Source organism: Ipomoea nil, unplaced genomic scaffold (genome assembly GCF_001879475.1).
Source record: "Ipomoea nil cultivar Tokyo-kokei standard unplaced genomic scaffold, Asagao_1.1 scaffold1770, whole genome shotgun sequence".
In the NCBI taxonomy this organism is placed as follows: Eukaryota; Viridiplantae; Streptophyta; class Magnoliopsida; order Solanales; family Convolvulaceae; genus Ipomoea; species Ipomoea nil.
In genome coordinates this window covers 2,537,571-2,558,159 of record NW_017618198.1, presented here as the reverse complement: position 1 = coordinate 2,558,159, position 20,589 = coordinate 2,537,571, and the positions used below count along the sequence as shown (strand labels likewise).

The 20,589-nt window shown below is 34.6% G+C and overlaps 3 protein-coding genes and 1 non-coding gene across 4 annotated transcripts; 3 read left to right on the top strand and 1 right to left on the bottom strand.

Annotated features, from left to right (window-relative positions):
- Positions 1–891: 891 nt before the first annotated feature.
- On the top strand, positions 892–2,725 carry LOC109192226 (glutamic acid-rich protein). The gene is made up of 2 exons (XM_019342793.1): positions 892–1,395; positions 2,087–2,725. The coding sequence occupies exons 1-2, from the start codon at positions 921–923 to the stop codon at positions 2,563–2,565; spliced, it is 954 nt and encodes a 317-aa protein (XP_019198338.1). The 5' UTR covers positions 892–920; the 3' UTR covers positions 2,566–2,725.
- A 5,809-nt stretch (positions 2,726–8,534) lies between these two features.
- On the top strand, positions 8,535–13,455 carry LOC109192561 (5'-nucleotidase SurE-like). The gene is made up of 11 exons (XM_019343255.1): positions 8,535–9,212; positions 9,780–9,874; positions 10,080–10,147; positions 10,285–10,328; positions 10,563–10,640; positions 10,726–10,879; positions 11,331–11,483; positions 12,228–12,338; positions 12,607–12,672; positions 12,899–13,238; positions 13,286–13,455. The coding sequence occupies exons 1-10, from the start codon at positions 8,881–8,883 to the stop codon at positions 12,995–12,997; spliced, it is 1,200 nt and encodes a 399-aa protein (XP_019198800.1). The 5' UTR covers positions 8,535–8,880; the 3' UTR covers positions 12,998–13,238; positions 13,286–13,455.
- A 1,393-nt stretch (positions 13,456–14,848) lies between these two features.
- Positions 14,849–14,922, top strand: TRNAN-GUU. The gene has a single exon. It is a non-coding gene; the product is annotated as a tRNA-Asn (tRNA).
- Positions 14,923–15,009: 87 nt separating this feature from the next.
- LOC109192253 (protein IQ-DOMAIN 1-like) lies at positions 15,010–17,155 on the bottom strand. The gene is made up of 5 exons (XM_019342826.1): positions 17,022–17,155; positions 16,668–16,922; positions 16,356–16,556; positions 15,843–15,956; positions 15,010–15,752 (listed from the first exon to the last, which is right to left on the bottom strand). The coding sequence occupies exons 1-5, from the start codon at positions 17,085–17,087 to the stop codon at positions 15,219–15,221; spliced, it is 1,170 nt and encodes a 389-aa protein (XP_019198371.1). The 5' UTR covers positions 17,088–17,155; the 3' UTR covers positions 15,010–15,218.
- Between the last annotated feature and the right edge of the window lie 3,434 nt (positions 17,156–20,589).

Genomic DNA, 20,589 nt, shown 5'->3' with positions numbered 1-20,589 from the left:
AAGTTTGTTTGGAATGTTTCTGGGTTATTGGTGCAGTGTAGGATGGGAGATGTCTTTAGTGGATGGTTGGAGGAGATTATGTACAAGGTTGATGCGGCGCATATGGAAAAAATGGCGGCAGTCTTGTACGGTTTATGGTCACAGCGTAATTCGGCTCTCTGGGTAGCTGCTACTGCCTCCCTCGCTGCTTGGCAGTCTGCCCACTTACGGCGTCTGGAACCAGCGGCTTCTCAACCGCAGCAGCAGCCTGGAGGCGTCACACAAGTGTGCGCGTTCGATGTTGCGTACGACGCCAACTCCGACGTGGGTTCGGTTGTATCCTTTTCGACGCAGGCGGAGGTTTCGTTGCCGCCGGCCAGCTGCGGCATTGCCTCAGTCCATTCATGGCGAAATCACTTGCATGCAAGGAAGCTCTCTCGTGACTTCATGACCGGAATGTTATGGAAGTAGTTTTGTATTTTGATTGCTCGAACCTTTGTCAGGTTCTGTCTTCGTCTAAGTCGGATTATCGTTCCAATTATGGATTAGTTGTTTCAGCATGTAGAGTTTTGATGTGTACTTTTATGTCGTGTTCTATTTCGTATGTTCCTCATACTTCCAATTGTTTAGCTCATTCGTTAGTAGCCGTTTGTTCGCAGGCCAACTCTATGGTTTGGGAGGGTGTGCCTCCTGATTTTGTAACGGCTTTGCTTGATTAATATATATCTCGTTTTACCTTTCAAAAAAAATATTACGTAGTAATTAATTTGTTAAAAGTGTTTTAATCTTAAAATATTAAATTAAACTATTTAAATTTCTGAACCGAATACCAAAATCAAAATTGAATAATACTTTAATTTACATTTTAAATTTGTTTAGAAGTTTAGTTGAGAAACCAGTATCTTTCATATGGCTGCTACCGCCTCGGACTTTGGTCATCTATGGAAATAGAAAGTTGTGACGGGTCCAAAACCCTACTGATACCCGGATCCATTACAGTGTTCGGAAGGGGGGCAGGTGTCAAGGACAACGATCGGGCCGTCTCTCGCCGCCAAATATTGTTCCAGCTCCACCCTTCGTCGGACCATGAAGGCAAGGACCCGCGGGTTGGTTTCGAGGTCGCCGGCAAAAACCCGGTTTGGGTCCACGGCAGCACCAGCGGCGGAGTGAAGGCATACCGTAGCTCCGAAAGAGGCGAAATGGAGAGCGGCGACATGTTCTGCGTTTCTGCGAAGAATCCCGTTTGGTTCACATTGAAACGAATCGATTTTGACGGTGAAGGTGAATCGGATACGGTGAGAGGCTCGCTGATTGGCTCGGAGTTAGCTGGGAGCCTTGGAAGCGGCCATGAGCAACGAGGGATTGACGAATTGGAGCTTGATTCCATCAATTTATCAGATATTGACCCTGTTAAAGGTGCGTTTTTAGGCTCTTTTCTCTATTCCATAATATTTTTTTTTGAGCAAATACCAAATTTGGTCAAATATTAGCAAAATGATATTTTTGATTTACATGTTTAATTCTTACCAATTTTCATCCACTACTATTATTTTAGTACTAATTTGCATCCACAACTATTATTTTAGTGTCACCTAAGTCAAATTTAAAAATTTTAAAGGTATTTTCGTCGTTTTCAACTTAAGATCTCAATTTTTACGAGATTTAAAGTCCTAAGATACATCCCAATTGGCAATTTTCTTTCACATCCTACCTTAATTTGAGGAGTAGAATTGCAAATCTTAGAGCTTAAATTCCTTTATTAATGCTTAAATTGGGATATTAATTTGAAAATGACTAAAGTACCCGTAATAATTTCATATTTCGTCATGTCTTAAAGAGTGGTGACTGGTGTGATGAATTTTAACACTAAAACAATAGTCGTGGATGAAAATTAGTAAGAATTAAACATGTGGACCAAAACTGTTATTTTGCTAATAACTGGGGACCAAAATTGGTATTTGCTCATATTTTTTTCTAGAAAATATTAACTACAAAGTTTTGAAAAGATTATCTTATTTGTGTTGCGTGTTCTTATAGTGTTTTACCGTTAGTTTAAGTTGAATTTTGCTGATTAGGAAGTTCTGTTGGTAATTGTAAAACTGTGCAGAGTTTGGATTGGTGGTAATGGGGCGTGAGTTTGATGGTTATCCGAAGAAAATGTTAAGGGATATCAAGAATTGGGATTGGTTTATTGAGGAATTTAGAGTTGAAAGTGATTGTGATGAGGGAAGAGGGAGGAAGAGGAAGAAAGTTGGCAAAAATGATGATGAAGAGTGGACAGGGGAGAGTGAGGAGGAGAAGGAAGCAATAACCAAATCAAGAAAATCTCAAAGACCCAAGTATATGACTAGGTCCAATGATTGTGGTAAACCAAGTAAGGGTGTTGGAAAACAGAAGCTTTCCGCCCAAAGGAAGAATACGAGTAATGAGGATTCGGAGGACGATGAGACACTAGGAGGTTTTATCGTTGAAGATGATGAGATGGAAGAAGACAAAGACGTTGGGGATGAAGAAGAAGAAGTAGAAGAAGAGGAAGAGGAGGAAGAATTTGATGAAGCTGAAGACGAGGATGACTTAGAAGATTGATAACAATTGCAAAAGTTTGCATAGTGCTTTACTGCTTTAGGAGAGTTGTTGTAAGTTTGTACTGCAGAGTATAACCTCTTGACTGACTTCCATGAAGTAATCTCCTGTATCATATCCTTCTTCCATATATTTCATACCTTTCAGTTGATTACCAGCTAGTCCATGATCTTTCTTCCGATATTTGGATTCCCAAGTAGTTGAACATAAAGCGCTTGAAAGGACTTATTTTCTGTTTTCTTTGAATGCTATGGAAGCAAGCTAAATTTGTTGATATCCCATGTGTACAACCCATTGATAAGACCAAAGGTGACACCATTAGCAATTAACACACAGAAAGCAAAAATCTTCCATAATGCATTGGTATAGAGAAACTTAGAAGGAAATGGCAAAGAATATTAATGATTTATGTGGTTGATCGAATGTCAAATCTTTCTGGGTTGGTTCCTGTTGAACTTGGAAAAATGGCTACCTTACAAGGTTAGTATCAAAACCTGTGCCTTTCTGACTTTCTCTCCATCTTTCTTTACCATTATGACCAAATGAGATATCTTTACCTTGTTTTGGGCGATATGCTGGTTAATTAGTTCTTTTCCAATGGTTTATAACTAATAGCTTTGGACAGAAATTGCAGTGGCGGCCTGGACAGTGAGCAGCTGAGTTTTGTAGGTGATGTTGTAGGGTTAGTTTCATCCTTTTGACAATGTTCAAGTGTTTTGACATGATTCTTATAGATTTTGTTGAGGTAAAAAAGGGTTTATGAGCCCTAGCCCTGTAAGCCCACACATGTGTAGAGTAGATCGTTCATGTCTCATCTAATTGAAGTGCATGATTCATTTCATTATAAGATAAAAGATTGCATCTTAACCCAGAAAGCTCAGTCTTTCTTCTCTTGGACCGGGCTGCACAGCGTGTTCGCCACCACACTGGCTGGCTGGCGCATTGGCCGTCCGTTCGCTTACACTCACTGCTCCGCTCATCCATTCACTCCTTTCTTTTTGACATCCCATTTCCTTATTCCCGAAAAAGATCCTATCAAATATTTCACATTTTCTATGATTATCTCTTCGGTTCAGTGCTCTCTGAACCATGTGGGAAGGTTTCCCATCACAATGATAAACCATGGGGGAAGAGCCTTAAAGAGAATTCAGACAATCCACCCACCAGGGGAATTCAAACAAATGGTTTAGATTTGTTTATGTTTGTTGTTGAATCTTTTTGAAAGATGAAGGAAAGGTTTTCGGTTGTTTACCTGCCTTTCTTCAACCATAATTAGTGAACAAGTGGAGTAGCATTAGCAGAAGAAGGAAGTGAGACTTGAGATGCAAGGGGCGGAGACCAGATATTCTCTCTCTTTGAATCCAGATACGCTATAACTAATGGGCAACATGTCTGCTCATTCATGTCCGCCATCAAAATGAAGGCTATATCTTAATAAGAAACCGTTGTGCTCCATCTCAACTAAAAGCCTAAGCTGATAGTTGGATTGCACATTAATGGTTATATGCTCACAAGTATTAGTCTAAAAGACTAAAGCGTTTTCCTTGTATGCTGATCAACCCGAAGGAAGAAAAAGAAGTCTTTTTGGTTGACTCATGACTTCAACCCCCTCTGAAAGTAGAGTTCGATCTTATGTCATTGTTCACAATCTATCACAAGTTTTAGTTTACTCTCAAGTTAATGAGATGAGATGGTAATTGTTTTAACTCATTAATTGATGCCAACCAATTTATTTATCTCTATTATGGTCCATCAATGGAGCAATTAAAATGTAATATGACTATCAAACTATACAAATAATGAATAATGCTACATTGATCAAACTCTACCAAATCTCTTACGGAGTAGTATTTAACTTGATGGGATACATACCCTAGACCCATTATGAAATATGAATAGCTCAACAACCTGCACGATTGATCTATGACTGTATGAGTACGGATTTGTGGCATTTATTACCAAGAAGGCCTAACATTTTATTGGTTATAAACTAGCATTCGGGATTTATATACTGGTTAAGCTTTATTACTTAAAATTTACGTATCAATCAAATTTTACTTATTAGTTAGACTCGTCTACTATTAAGAAACTTTTGCCGAAGAAGTCTTTGTGAAGCCTCTTTAGTCGAGAGGTTGAGCTCAATGACCAGTAGGTTGACATTAGTGTGCGTTGAACATTGATTAATTTACATAATTAAACATAATTTTGTATAATTAATTTAGGTAAGTCTATTCAATTTATAGGAGATCGATGAATCATGAAATAAAATAATTATGACACATATCATAAAAATACCTTTCTTTTATTATTTGATATTTTTTTAATATAAATAACATTTTTCAAAAATTATATATTGATGCCATAATATATTCGCAATTACCTTTTGAATATGGATCCACTTTACAGCATGTAAACAACTTTCTCGGCAGACATAAAGTCATAATTAGTCAGTTCTTAAGTCTAATGACTAGACTTTTGCCGGTAAATTTCAATTTAAATGGGTGGGCCTTCACCTTCAAATTCAAATCGCAAAGAAAAAGTGACTATAAAAAAGAAATGGCAAACAAGGACAGGGAAAGCTATCTAAATCTGAGATTAGACCCAATAATAGAAAAAGAAGAAAAAATCCACTTTAATCAATTATATAGAAAGTGGAAAGTTAAATGTAGTATTCATCAGGATAATACACATGGCATATGCCCTACTTTGATGGGTGAAACAAGCAAGGAATTTGCTATTTCTTCAAGGCAATATATCCTTTCTTCCTTACCCTATGTTTCACTTCTCTATTTGGTTAGCTAAATATGGGTCTAATTTTATGTGTATAGGTGTTTTTTTTTTTTTTTGGAGGATAAGGAAAATTTGCACCCATTACTCAATGGTGTAAATTGAATAAACTCCGCCTTGTGATTCGAACTGGCAAATAATCACAAAGAAGTAAATTAGCTTAGGTCTTCTATAGCTGATCGACTCAAACCAAGAAGAAATTGATCCCACTATGAATCGAATTTGGAATCTTGTGATTAGTGATTACCAAGCCTGAAGAATGACCAACTTCACTAGAGTTTCCCCCCTATAGATTTAAATCTAGTTTGATTTGCTACAAATTTTATTGAAAATTACATCGTATGTGACTCTTAGACCCACTTCTAATTGGGATATGGTCAAAGTGGATTTAGGTTTTTTTAAATGAGACAAATAAATCGATATATTATAAAAAGTTCAAAACAGATAATATATGAATGAAAAATTAATTTTCAAAGTAGACCAAATTGAATTGGAAAAATGGAGGTGGAAAGACTTAGAAAATGCATTTGTCTCGCATTGGAAATAGATGTGAGTTTGCACTAGTATATCTTAACTATAATAAAGCTATATGGTTTGGGAAGTAATTAATGTTACAATTAATGTCACAACGTCCTTTATTATTAAAAAAAAAAAACACAACATTTGAAAATTAAAATAGCTATATATTATATAATCATATAAAAAATGTACTTTTAAAAAATAAAATAGCTATATATTATATAATCATATAAAAAATGTGTTCAATTAGAGTTTAAATTTACTCATACAAAATTTGAAATTTGCTTTCCAAATGTAATTATCTTAGTTATTATTCGTATTGTGAAAATTATAATATAGATGAAATACAATTAAGAATAAATCAATGTAATTATGTAAATTCTATCTATAAGTTTATTTGAATATGCACACAATTATAGATTATATTAACCATACAAAATTTTAATTTTAATTTTAATTGTAATTGTAATTTTGTATTCTATAAAAATAATAAATACTAGACCAATGGAAGCTCAAAAATATTATTATATTAAACAATTTAAAATATTTTAGTTTTTCTATTTTTTATTTATATTTATAATAACACGATTTTTTCCCGTGCATCGTGCGGGTGAATTACTAGTAATTATATATACAATCCCCTTTTAAAAAAGAGATTGTATTTGCACAAAAAAAAAAAAAAAAAAAAAAAAAAAAAAAAGAGAAGAAGAAGAGATTGTATTGTAAATCATAAATGCCCTCTCTTGCGTGTAAGGGGTCTATAGGAATTAATTAAAATTTAATATTTAAGAATTAACGTGGGTTGTTAGGAAGTTACAATTTGATTTTAAATTAGACGTTAACATGGTTTAATGCTAATTTCCTTAGAGCAAATATCAATTTTGGTTCCACGTGTATTAGCAAAATGATAATTTTTAGTCCACATGTTTAATTTCTACCAATTTTCATCTACGATTATTGTTTTAGTACCAATTTTCATCCACGGTTATTGTTTTAGTGCCAAAATTCTTCACGTCGACCACTCATTCGTTTAAGACATGGCGACATCTAAAAATTTTAAGAATATTTTTTCCCTTTTCAACATAAGATCCCAATTTGAGCATGAATAATGAGATTTAATCCCTAAGATCGATCTCAATTCGCAGTCGAGAACTGTAAATTGGGGTCGATCTTAAGATTAAATTCATTTATTCATGCTCAAATTGAGATCTTAATTTAAAAAAGATGAAAATACCCTTATTAATTTCATATTTCGGTATATATGAAACGGAGGGCTGACCGCTGTGTTGGATTTTGGCACTAAAACAGTAGTCGTGGATGAAAATTGGTACTAAAACAATAGTCGTGGATGAAAATTGGTAGAAATTAAACATATAGATCAAAACTGTCATTTTGCTAATACTCGTAGGACCAAAATTGGTATTTGCTCAATTTTCTTAACATCTCCTATAAATATTTGTGCTGGGCAAATTGTTTTTGTGTTAGTTCTAAAACAACTTTCAAAATCTTGATTTTCTTCTATCTCGAAACTTATTTCTTTGAAAATTTTATGCTAACACTTCTAAAAATAAATGTTCACGTGTTGTTCTAGTTCGTCAAAAATATTATTTTTGAGTGCTCAAAAATAATTTGGTAAGGATAGTGTGTGATACTATTTTATCTAAATGATATCATTTTGTATTGGGAGACGGACACTACAACGTTCATAGCACTCTTGAGAGATAGCGAATCGATTTTAATAATAATGTGTGATACACTCATACACATCATGACTTGACCAAATTGACCGTTGGGATTATAATTCTCGCAATTTTAAATCCTTTTATTTTTATTTTTATATTTATTGATTTATCAACTTATTCCCCTGATTATTGGTCTAAAATAATTCAGGTTAATTAAAAAAAAAAAAAAGAAAGTTGATTCTTCATAAAGAGGTTTTGTTTGTTTATTTATAAGTTGACTCAGATTTTGTTTGGTGGGTTATAACTCATGATTTGGGTTAATAACAAAGAAAAATGAAAGTTGATTCTTCAAATTAAAGCACAAAGCTGAAAATAAAATGTTAGATAGTCAAAATCAAAGAGTCATCTTGCAAGTTACAGTAATGATGATTAAGTGGATTAATTAATTAAAGGCCAAAGAACAACTTTGTCACGTAGAAAATCTCATCCAATTTTTTTTTCTTTTACGTACGGCATATTATTCAAAAACAGAGGGCCCCGCCTTAATATGCAATTGAGACAGGCCACGTGCCAATTCGCTTACATCACCTGATTTAAAAATATATACTCCGGGTATTTTATTTTACTACTCGGGTATCGGTTCACGCTCCTACGAATAGCGTTGTGAACACGCCCCCTTGGTAACAACTAACAAGTGTACCAGAGAAATTTTTAAACCAACTTATATATTATTATTATAAGTAGGTTAAGAAAATAATTATGAATAAATAATTATAAATTTATTCAAGATCAAGGCTTGAATTCAACACCTTCCACATAAAGGACTAATGTGATACCAATGGACCACGATGTGAGTCTCAAATTTATAATTTGAATATCTTTCATCTATAAAATATAAAAATTTTGATTAATACATTTCACTGTTAAATAAAATATATAAATGTTCGTGTAGAGCACGCACTTCATTGCGCTTTGCTGTGATCTCGTCAGCTCCGTTCATCAGCTGGTCCTGAACTCCGCCATTGAAGAAGAAGAAACTCAAACCGCCTCCCCCACCACGCGCACTTCTCTCCTCCTCTCCACGCTTATCTCTCTTTCTCTCTCTATATCTATATGCGCACAAAATCTTTCTCTCTCTACTCTGCAGCTAGACGCCGTTTGAACCGGTTGTCTTCCATTTTCAGCGCTTTATTACTCTCCTTTTTCATCACTCCTTTCTCTCTCTAGGGTTTTGAATTCGGTTGATTCTTCAACGCCTGACCTACTACCTCCTTATCTCCTTCGTTCTCCTCTCTTCTGTGCTCCGAATATCCACTTTCTCTCTCTAGAAATGACTACCTCTGCAATGAAGAACAGCTTACTACCTCCCGGCTTGGTCTCCAATCTCGAACAGGTGCTTCTGAGCCGCAAGGCAGGTGGCGCCGCCGCGGCCGGAGAAGGACACCAGGATCGACAACCTGAGTCCGACAAGAACGATTTGGCGGAGCCTTCATCTTCGAATTCGAATTCTAATTCCGGCGGTGCTGCCGGCGAGCTCGATAGCTCGAAGCCTATTATTTTGGTGACCAATGCCGATGGGATTGAATCCCCTGGCCTTACTTATCTCGTCAGTGCTCTGGTTTTACAAGGCCTCTACAATGTTCATGTCTTGGCTCCTCAATCGTGGGTCTTCTGCAAAGCTTCATTACTATTAGTGGATATTTATATATACAGATTTCTATAAGATATGTTATCCAAAGAAAAGTTTTTTATAAAAAAATAAAACAAAAGCAAGGAAGAAAAGCTAGACTTAGATTGCATAAATTGGGAATCTTGGTACATTGGATATCCATCCTGATAGCTTGAAATTTAGACTTATAGTCCATGGATCCCCAAAGGAAGTAATGAGATTTCTTACTGCTTGCCTTATCGTAGGTTCTGTGAATTATGAGCTTATGCTGGTTTGGTATTTGTTACTTGACTCTAAAGATTGTAGTTATAATCAGGTCTTGCAGGATTTCTGCTCCCAAAGCATATTTCTCCCTGATTAGCATGCCTGAGATTTATTAGTGATATGCCACCCTTAATCTAGTAATTATGTTCTGTGGGCTTGATTAGATTTATTTATGGAGTTTGAATTTGGATCTCATAACTGAGTTTTGACACTTTTTACTTAGCTGCCTGGTGCTTTTATGGTTTTATGATTATGTTTTTTTGTTTTTTGTTTTTTTTTTTTGGATGGTTTGATAGAGATAAATCTGTAGCTGGTCATTCTGTTACACTGAGAGAAACTGTTGCAGTGACTTCAGCTGATATTGAAGGTGCAACTGCTTATGAAGTTTCTGGTATGATGGCAATCTTTATGTTAGTGCTTTAAAAAAAAAAAAAAACGAAAAATAGATTTAAGCATAATTTTGTCTGCATACTTACTTTATCCAAGTGTATAATTCCTCACAGCAGTGTGTCTTCATTTTGAGATATTTTGATAAGATTGGGCCTTCATTTTACTGTTTTAACAAATGCAAACTTTTGAATTCAAATCTGCTTCAGGGACTACTGTAGATTGTGTCTCTTTGGCTTTATCTGGTGCACTATTTTCATGGTCAAAGCCTCTATTGGTATGTTATACTCTTGATATTAGTATATTACTGCATCAGACAGAATATTATTGTAATTGGATATCCTGCTCTCCTATTTATTGATTAGTGATTTAGTGCCAAGTCTGGTTATTCTCTTTTCTCCTGCAACCTCTCAGGTAATAAGTGGAATCAACAAGGGCTCATGCTGCGGCCATCACATGTAAGTAGTTCTCTACTTCTCTGTTTCTATTGGTTATGTTATATGTATTCTTCTTGCTCTCCTCTCATCATATACTGTTGAACTGAAATGCAGTTAGCAATTTAGCATTTATGTCTTAAAAAGCTTAAACGGTTAAGTTGTGAATTAACTACGTTTATGACTCCTGGGTTTTAGATTCTCACTTCTCTTTCACTTAATAACTCTTCTTTATGCATATTGCATTGCTATCTCTAGGTTTTACTCAGGTGTTGTAGCTGGTGCCAGGGAGGCATTGTTTAGTGGTGTTCCATCCATATCAATATCTCTTAATTGGTATGTTCTTGTCCTTTTTTTTGTTATTCTGCTATGATCAATGACACTTGATAATCTATTAGGGTGATTGATTATACACTTTCAGGAAGAGCAATGAAAGCCAGGAAAGTGATTTCAAGGATGCTGCAAGTGTTTGTTTACCTTTAATTACTGGAGCTATTAGGGATATAGAGAAGGGTGCTTTCCCCAAATTTTGCTCGCTTAATGTGGAAATTCCAACCTCTCCTCTTGCTAACAAGGTTTGCTTTTACCATACCTACAAAATTAAAAGAAACAGAGGGTATAAAACTGAAAACAATTTGCTGGATCTGGTGTTGAGAAGCTGCATATATATGTTATTGCTTCGGAAAATAGAAAAGTGATACAAAATTGACTGTGCTTGTTATTCAATTAAATTGTTCATGATACATCTATGGTTTCAGCTTCTGCAAATTCTCATTGAGGTAATTGAGTTCCTTGTATAGGCCTATGAATTTTGTACTCCACATGCTTGTGGATGGATGATTTATGTTAGTAATTAATTTTATGGTTATGAAAGAACTGGTTTCTGTAGAAGGAAATGCTATAGTTGATCAATAAATAAGTCAATTACTTGAGCTCATTATTTTTCTTAGGCATTGAGCTATCAATTAGTTAAGCATAGGCACCAACAATGTTCATTTCTATAGGTTTATGATCTGTTTTTGTCAGGGATTCAAATTAACAAAGCAGAGTCTTTGGAGATCAACACTAAACTGGAATGCTATTCCAGCCAACAGGAATCTTGCTTCATCGCGCTTTCTCTCTAATCAGCAAAGTCTTGGCTTGCAGCTTGCTCAGCTTGGCCGAGATGCTTCTGCTGCTGTAAGTAGAAATTTAATCATTAGAGGTCATTGTTCAAGTAATTCAATATCTGAAGAGTGAGAGTGAGCCTATGACAAGATTTTGGGAATTTCCAAGGGTGATATTTAGTTGCATACATAAACTTTATTTGGTGTATAAGTAACTATATGGCTCAACCGCTGAATTTTAATATAAATTCATTAATTTATAAGGGTTCTAGTGAGCAGCAAAAATAGGGGAGGGACTTGCATTGAGAGTTCAAATTATTAATTGTAGGCTATTTTGCTCTTAAGTGTGAGAAGAGTTATTTTTACTGTCTTGTTAAGATAACGATCTAGAAAGCATGAAACCAAATTTGGGGTCATGCATTCAAGTTGTACTCATATAAGACACCAACAACTTTGTTTCTTAGCTAAATAGTGATGGTAAGGATGTCCTTACTTAGTTGTAGTTTTTGTAATGAGCAGACTTGGCAATGGGCATCAATTTTTAGTATACCCAAAGGGTAGGGTGGCTAGTGACTAAGAGGTTTCTGCAGCTTCATGTACACAACATATAGTTTAGCTAAGTGGTTATTATATACTTAACTAGAACTTACAGCTTTGGCAAATATAATCTGAAGTGAATAAACTGCTCTTCTTTTTTGTCTTTCTGATTGGACATGTAGGAAGGTAAGAGGCCCACCACCTTGAATACGTGCCAAACTATGTGTAATAGTGGCATCATTTTTAGCTATTCAGATGTTTCTGTTCCAATTTTTCTCAGGGTGCTGCGCGCCGCTTGACCACACAGAGGAAGAGTATAGAGGTTGTTGAATCAGTTGGTGTTGCTGGAAAGTCTGATCCCAAACGGACTGTCAAGTACTTCAGATTGGAGGTAAACTATATCTTGTTGCAATTTATATATTACTGTGGTTCTGTGCAAATTAGTAATGCATCCTGCTTTGTCATCAGGAGTAGAGGGAGTAAAACTTGTCATGATGATATTGTATATATTGCCTTTGCTTTGTTTCTCTAATATGCTATTGAATTGCAACTTTGCATTATTATATGTTAATAACATGACCTTGTCCAGATAGCCTTCTGTTTCAAAATGGTTTGGACTTTTTGTTATAGGATTGACTTGAAGGTTTTTAACATTGCAGTTACTTGACAAGAAGCAGCAAGAAGGGGATGAGGATTTAGATTTCCAAGCACTTGAAAATGGCTTTGTAAGTATTTGTATTCTCCCTCTTGTAAAACTTTCCTTGCTGATATGAGATTCGTTTTAATATTATATACTCGTCTATGAATGTAAAATAAATCATTGCCATAGGCTGTTGAGTATAAATAACTACATTTCTTGAGTAATGCAGAGTTTGCAGACTTATTTAGAGCCTCAGTTTCAACAGAAATGTTGTGTGATCTTAGAATCTTGATTGGTTGTTATGTGAACAGGTTGCAGTCACTCCAATATCTCTTTCATCGCATGAACAGGACATCCGGTCAGCTGCTTCAGAGTGGATATCGACTGCCTTACAAGAAGAGCGACAATAGACTTGTTAACCTCGCTATATTTAATTCTTTTGTACATTTAAAGGTGAAGTGTTTCATTGAGGTGTTCAAAGTGTGCCGGGTTGTAACATTGGTGCCGTGGCTATTTATCCTTTGCCCTTTCCTATACGAACTTCCCCAATCTTTTACACTTCTGTGTTGAAGCCAATGCTTCCCTTTTTAATTTAAAATTTGGCAGCATGTTTGTAAAATAGTAGTAAAGTACCTTCCACCCCCCCTCTGATTTTCTCCTGAGGATGGTAAAAGTGGTTTGGCTGGGTTGAGATTCTCTTATATTTCCTGTCGGTTTTGGTTGACAGATTTGGTGATGTGGGTTTGTTTGTTTAATCAACATTCTTGTAAGCAGAAAGAAGGCAGGTCTAATTTATTATAGGTCCTGTGCGCTTCCTAGAGAGTTGAATGTACTGCATCTTTCATTCTAACTTGAGGCAATTACTGAATCTCAAGCACTTAATATTTCATTAATTTGGTTTTAATTCTAGGACTAGGATTGCAAATGATCATTGATGGTTCATAATTACAATCACTAAGTTAAACGATGATATTAAGTAGTTCAGGCTCCAATTAATAGAGGAAATATACTCCATTTAAATATGATGTTGGAAGAGACAGAAAATAACTAGGTAGTGACTTCTCTTCTCCCCGGGGTCTCCCACCTGACAAAGCATTTGGGAGGATGTAAATCTGGTGACTAGAAGACATGACTAAATGTCGATGTGCACAAGAGATCTGTTTATCATGGTGATTCAATGGTTTAGCATACATGGCTAAATGTCGATGTGCACAAGAGATCTGTCCACTTTTGGGCATAATTCTCACAATGTCGCTGCCAAGGTTTGAACCTTGATCTCTTCTCTAAAAATTTACCTACTGAACCAGTGAACTATGCTCATGGGTAAGGTAGTAACTTGTCTAACAAGATATGAGATTGAATTCTCTAAATGTTTGCCATATGAATCTGGTGTTCTTTGTTTCAATTTCATAGCATTGCTGTCATCAAATACAAGCTACTCCATTAGACAATGCAAGAAGAAAAGATAATGGAGTCTCTGTGTGTTCATGGATTTATGCTTATGGATGATTTAATCTATATCACTACTTAACTAGTTATGCAATTGAGTGATGTCCCTATGTTAAAAGCAGCATATTCTCATCACTTAAAAGCAAATTTGCTTTCTGAGTTCTTAATGCTTCAAAAAAATAAAGAGATATCAACCTTATCATCAAGAGTGAAAAGAAAATAGAAGATAAAGAGATATCAAGCTTATTATCAAGAGTGCAAGAATACAAAAACAATAAAGAAGCTTTTGTTTTAAAAGTACAAGAAGACAAAAATAATAAAGAAACTTTATTAAGTTCGTATTACTTAACTGTACAACTTTAAAGACTATTGTAAATGTAAGAGTGATGTAAGTAATGACGTAATATGTTTTTCCTATATAAGAAATCTTTCATCTGAATAATATTATCAGATCTTCTACCATTTAAATATGATGTTAGGTGAACGTGGACATCACATATATAACCATTAGTTACTAGTTAAGAGGAGAATTGTGAATTCCAGTGGGCAACGTATAGGCGCAAAAGCAAGCTCTTTCTATGTTTTCAAATTTAGAAAGATGTTTATAAAAATAAAATAGAGATATCATATCACAAAGATGTCTATCATTTACCTTGCTGTTTGAAATTTAGTAGATTCTGGTGATGACTGATGATTGTGTGAGCGTTTGTTAATTGAGACGCGAATCTGTTTCAGAGCAGTTTCTAAGTTTGTAAGCGTTTTTGGTTTAGATTAACTAATATATAATACAAGTGTACAATTTTTAACAAGTAGCTGGAATAGCTCAGTTGGTTAGAGCGTGTGGCTGTTAACCACAAGGTCGGAGGTTCAAGCCCTCCTTCTAGCGAATTTCTTTTTCTGCCACAAACTATGCTTTAAAGAGAAATAAAAAAGGCAAGACAATACTACACAAATCACTAACAAAACTTGTACATAGTAAACAAACTCACTCATTACACATTATCATATTATAATTGTATGATACATATACACTCTCATTCTTTAACCTATTATCAGTTTCAACACAACAAGATGTTGAGATCCACCCACCCAGGGGTAACCATAAATAAACACTAGTCTTTAAAAAAAAAAAAAAAACCAATTTCTCTTGTTCCAATTTTGATGATTCTTCACTATCATCATCTATATAACTGCAATAGGCGGGTACAGATCCTTGCACAGGCTCTTCACATTATCAGCACTTCTCCTAGAAGAAAGTGGGCTTGATTTCCTACACAACTGAAAATCATCTGTTGAATGCCTCTGTATGGTCTTAGAGGGAGAACTATGTTTTCTCTGCTGTTTATTCTTTGCCTTAATGGACTGTGTGAGACTCATGTAGCTTGGTTTGCTGCTTCTCCTCTCCTCTTCTGATGTTGTTTCGTTCGACGACGACATGGATGAATGACTGGTTGTGCTGTCATCATACCCAGGGCACTGATCAGATAATGCACCAGTTAATTGGCACCTCACTGGTGCTTTTGCTGAAATCCTTGTAGAAATGTTATTTCTTCTGATCTTCACTGAATTATGGCCAGATGATTCAACAGCAGAGCCAGATGAGTCAGATCTGCTCTCCCATGGCTTAGTTGCCACCCACCTATCCAGCCAGTTAAAGTCCCCATGGCTCTTGTCCACCATATTTGGACTCACCCTCTTGCTTGTTGTTCTTGGTTTCTGAGAATCAGATTACAGACAATAATCACATATCAATGGGACCAATCAAGTATCAAGAATTGAGATTTCTCCAGGGGTTATATGCATTACCAGTTGAGAATTGGCATATGCAATTGCTCTTTCTCTCTTTATGGCTCCTTCTTGCTTCATTTGTAATTTAGACCTCACTTCTTCCACTGATCCGGGTCTATCACTCCATCCATTCTGCAAAAAGCTTTGAGGTTAGGAGCACTTTCTGAAGATCAGATACATCTCTAAAAGATTAATTAGTGCTCATTGTTGAACAAATAAAATTGAGAAAATTTCATTTTCGGTCATTCAGTTATATCCCAGTCTTGAGTCATATGCAGGACTATTTTAACCCCTAAGTTATACACAAAGTAGCGAATTTAGTCTCTCGAGAGATTATTTCTGTCACTAATATATCACTTAGTAGTCCCCAAGAGACTAAAATCGCCAATTCATGCTTAACTTAGTGATTAAAGATAGTCAGGCATATAACTAAGGAATCAAGTATGTATCATGAGTATAATTGAAGGATAAAAATACAATTTTACCAATAAAATCTAAATTTCGGTATTACACATTAAAGATTGGGTATACCTCAGCTTGCTTGATGGGATCAAATTTGGTTTTTGCAGATTGGAGAGGTGTCTGAGCAGATTGAGCTCTAACTCGAGCTTGAACTCGAACAAGAGCTTGCATGCACCTTAATGTCACAGCAGCTTGATTCCTAACCTGTCGACCGCGAAATATTGCTTGTATCCTCACCACTGCTCTCAACGCCCTCAAAGCTCGTCTTGCCTGCAAAAACTTTCCTATTAGGTATGAATCTAGCAATCTGTTTATGAATTCAGCTGCAATTATCGGCTTATATATCACTGTAAAATTGAAATGAAAATCAGCGGAATTTACCAGAAAACCGCGAAACGCGGTCTGGATTCGAATTGCAGCCCATTCCTGCTTGATCAGGACGAAATCCTTGTGCGGAGCCCTAACCACAGTCGCCATGGCAGCTGCCAAAGCGCTGTCGGATACGAACGAAGATATGGATCCCTCGGAATCTTCCAGATACTTCACTCCTTTTCCGGCTCTGGAAGACGGCGTCGCGAACCCCCCGGATCCGCTCCTCCATAGCTTCCACAGCCTGCTTTTCACACTCTCCTTCTCCTAAACAACTCAGTACAAATAATGTTTTTTAAGAAAATGTAAAAAATTGAATGAATTTGTGATTATGAACATGAAGAATTGAAGTTCTGAGGAGCTTACGGGGTGTTTGGAGCGGGATTTGCTTAGAGTGATCAGTGATTTTATCCATTTTCCAGAAGCTCCCATGCTTCAACACTCAGAATTCATAAATTTTTAAAAACTATTTTCGTTCTTCTTCTTCTGCAAAGAAAAAGGTGAAATTGGGAGTTGAGAAAGAAAGAATGAAAGAGGTTTGAGCGTGAAATATAACTGCATGGAGGAGCGTTTGGCGGCAGACGGACGGGTTTGAATTTCGAATTTCGAAACCCAAAATCTTTAACGGCTAGTATTCCACTTTTGACTGATAAACGACGTAGTTTTACTTTTCCTTTTTGATTTCTTTTCTTTTTCTCCCTATTGATTCCATTCAACAACTTTCGTGGTCAAGCACCAGGATTTTCAAATTTTCAACTAGCTGTTGGGCCAGGCCCATATGGGTAGGTGGAGAAAATAAATTTAGATAGTTTATATTGTGGACCAAAGTTCACATAGCATTGTGAATTTTGGATTAAAACGACATCGTTTTGATCTTTAACTTTTAACGAACTTTTTAGTTTTTTTTTTTTTTTTCATTTCTCATGTTTCTATACAACTAATAATATATTTTAGATACAGAATTTATACTCTTAAAGTATATAATTTAATAACACAAAACACAAAAAACTCACAACACAAGGTACATACACATTATATATTTACTTTATTTTCAAATCCAATTTAGGTAGATAATTTATGTTTTATAGGCACAAAATTTCACAAATACAAAACATAAATTCATAACATAAGACACACAATACGTTGTATGTTACACGACTATTAATCTATTTTAGGTACATAATTCATATTCTTAAGGTACAAAAATTTATAATACAAGACACAAAAACTCATAGCATAAGACACATATACATATTATGGAGTATATATTTACTTATTTTCAAATCTGATTTAGGAAGAAAAGTTATGTTTTATAGACACATAATTTCACAAAATAAGATATAAATTCATAACATAAGATACATAACAATATTTTGGTATAGGATGGGAATAAGAGAGTTGGAGACAAGAAATGACCAAAATACCCACGCTCAATCGGAGTCCTCACAGGCTTCTGGATGGAACAATGCCGGAGGGAGTTATTTGACAAACTTCAAATTAATTAGAGGACCAACTTACTTGAAATTGGAATTGAGAGACTACATTGATAGTTTGCCAACAATTGAGGGACCAAATCGTTGATTCCCCTTTACTTTTTTTGCGTGCATTAATTTCGTCCGTTGTATATATATATATATATATATATATATATATATATATATATATATATATGACAAATAACCCTTATTATAATTTTATTATTATTACACAGTGACATTTTAGTCTTTATATTACATTTTTCCTTTCGGTAATTATATTCTTTAACACGGAGTACTAAATACTGAGTATTATGATTTGATTTTTTTTTTAATTTTCATATTTTGTAATTTCCTAATTCCCTTATTTAAACCAAAAGCGATGTTATAACTTATAACATTAGATTTGATGCATGAAAGAGGAGGCCACAAGTCAAAGAATGACAGACCACTCAGCACAGTGAATAATCAAATCATATTCAGTGAAGGAACCCAGGTATCAGTAAAAACCACTAGAATACAGAATGCATGCATGCACGCGCGATATTTTAACCTATTTTTAAAAAAATAATTAATATGTTGCAAGCTTAATTTAATCCTGCCCAATTTCTACATTTTTAGTAACATTCTTCCATAAGCGGACACACAAATTAGAGTTCCTAATATGTACAGTTTTACACTAATCCCTACCACCTGACAGGCCAATATAATGCTTCCACCTTCTATGATTATAGATTTATAGAGAGAAAAAATCATAATTTTTTTTGTACTTTTAAGTATTAATGATTCTTATTTAAAATCATCTGTATGTCTTAATTCTAATTAAATGGAAGTAGTCTCCTTCATTAATTAATTTTGTGAAAAATACAATTCTTATAATTAATTTTTTGGGTATTTTAAATATTTTTAAAAAGAAAAAATTCATCTACATAAGAAAGGGAGATAATTAAATGTGTTGATGGATTTGGAATGGGAGAGTGTTGCAATAATGGAGTGCTAGGACATCCCAATGGCGTATATTGGGGTGCCAGATTAATTAAAAAGTTAATGCAAAATCATTGGGGAGAAATGTTGGTATACTATGACATTGCTATGCCTTACAAAAGAATTATTTTTTTCAAATTCTTTTATGTTATGTTTTAATTTTTTTAAAAATAATTTCAATAGTAAATGACAAGTACAATTTACTTTTTTTTTCTCCTAAATCTTACAAATTAAGTGTTTCTCTTATATTTTGACGTACAAATGCATTACTCGCTATTATACCACTTTTTTTATAACACGCTATTATACCACTTAGTTTCTCCATATTCAAATTAAAAAGTTCTCCAAAATAGATAAAAATGGCAAATCATTTCATGATTTGTTAAACAATTCAAATGTAAACTAGAAGTCAAGAGCTAGAAATAATCACAATTAACACCCACAAAGCGAGCTTTACAAACTGTGTCATACTTTCCCGGTAGTTTCCCCCATTGCCTCTAAATTATCGGTAAAATATGTCATCGAACTACACACGATAATGTAATTGTGTCATTTAACTTAAAAAAAAAAAAAAAAAAAAAAAACAAACTCCAATTAAATCTGTAAACTAACCAATTTCATGCTAGTAGTCCAATTTGCAAGTTTTTTTAGATTTCTAAATGGTCACCACAAATTTAAAAGTAACAATAATTATTTTTAAAAAAAAAACATCTCAACCAGAAACGAAGAAACTCTTCAATATTTATTGTAATCATATATTTCGAATTATTTATCAGCATCCTCTATTGGCAGCAATTGTCATTGACAAACTCCTCAAACAATATCTCAACAACGAATGAAAAATCAAAAAATCAATGACTTCATTGTTATAGATAAAATGTAAGTACCCACTCTATTACTCTTATTAAATTAAATTAAATTAATTAGTAGCTACAACAAAAATTAATTCATATGTTAATAATGCGGAGAAGAAACTCCAATTCACAAGGAGCAACATTATGGATGCCTAGGTAGCAATCAATCTATCCCAAAACACACTTAAATTCGGATGTACAATTACGTTTTATAGTTAAACTTGTTAGGGGTGTAAACGAGCCGAGCCGAGCTCGAGAACTAATGCTTGAACTCAAACTCAGTAATTTTCAGGCTGCTCGAACTCGGCTCGAGCAGCTCGATTGTTCGAGTTCGAACTCGAGCTCGATTTTGACATTGAATTTGACATATTTAATACTTTTGATTTAAAATTCAAACTACTTTGTTTTATCCATACATAAATAATATAAATCTTTTAGAGATTTTGAGTTTAAAATTTTAATTTCTAATTGTTATTTTTATATATTATTATTATATTATATTATGTATTATATATATTATATATTATATGACTCACGAGCGGCTCGACGAGCCACGAGCCTAGAATATCTAGACTCGACTTGAGCTTGATACTAAACGAGCCGCTCAAGCTCGATTTTGAC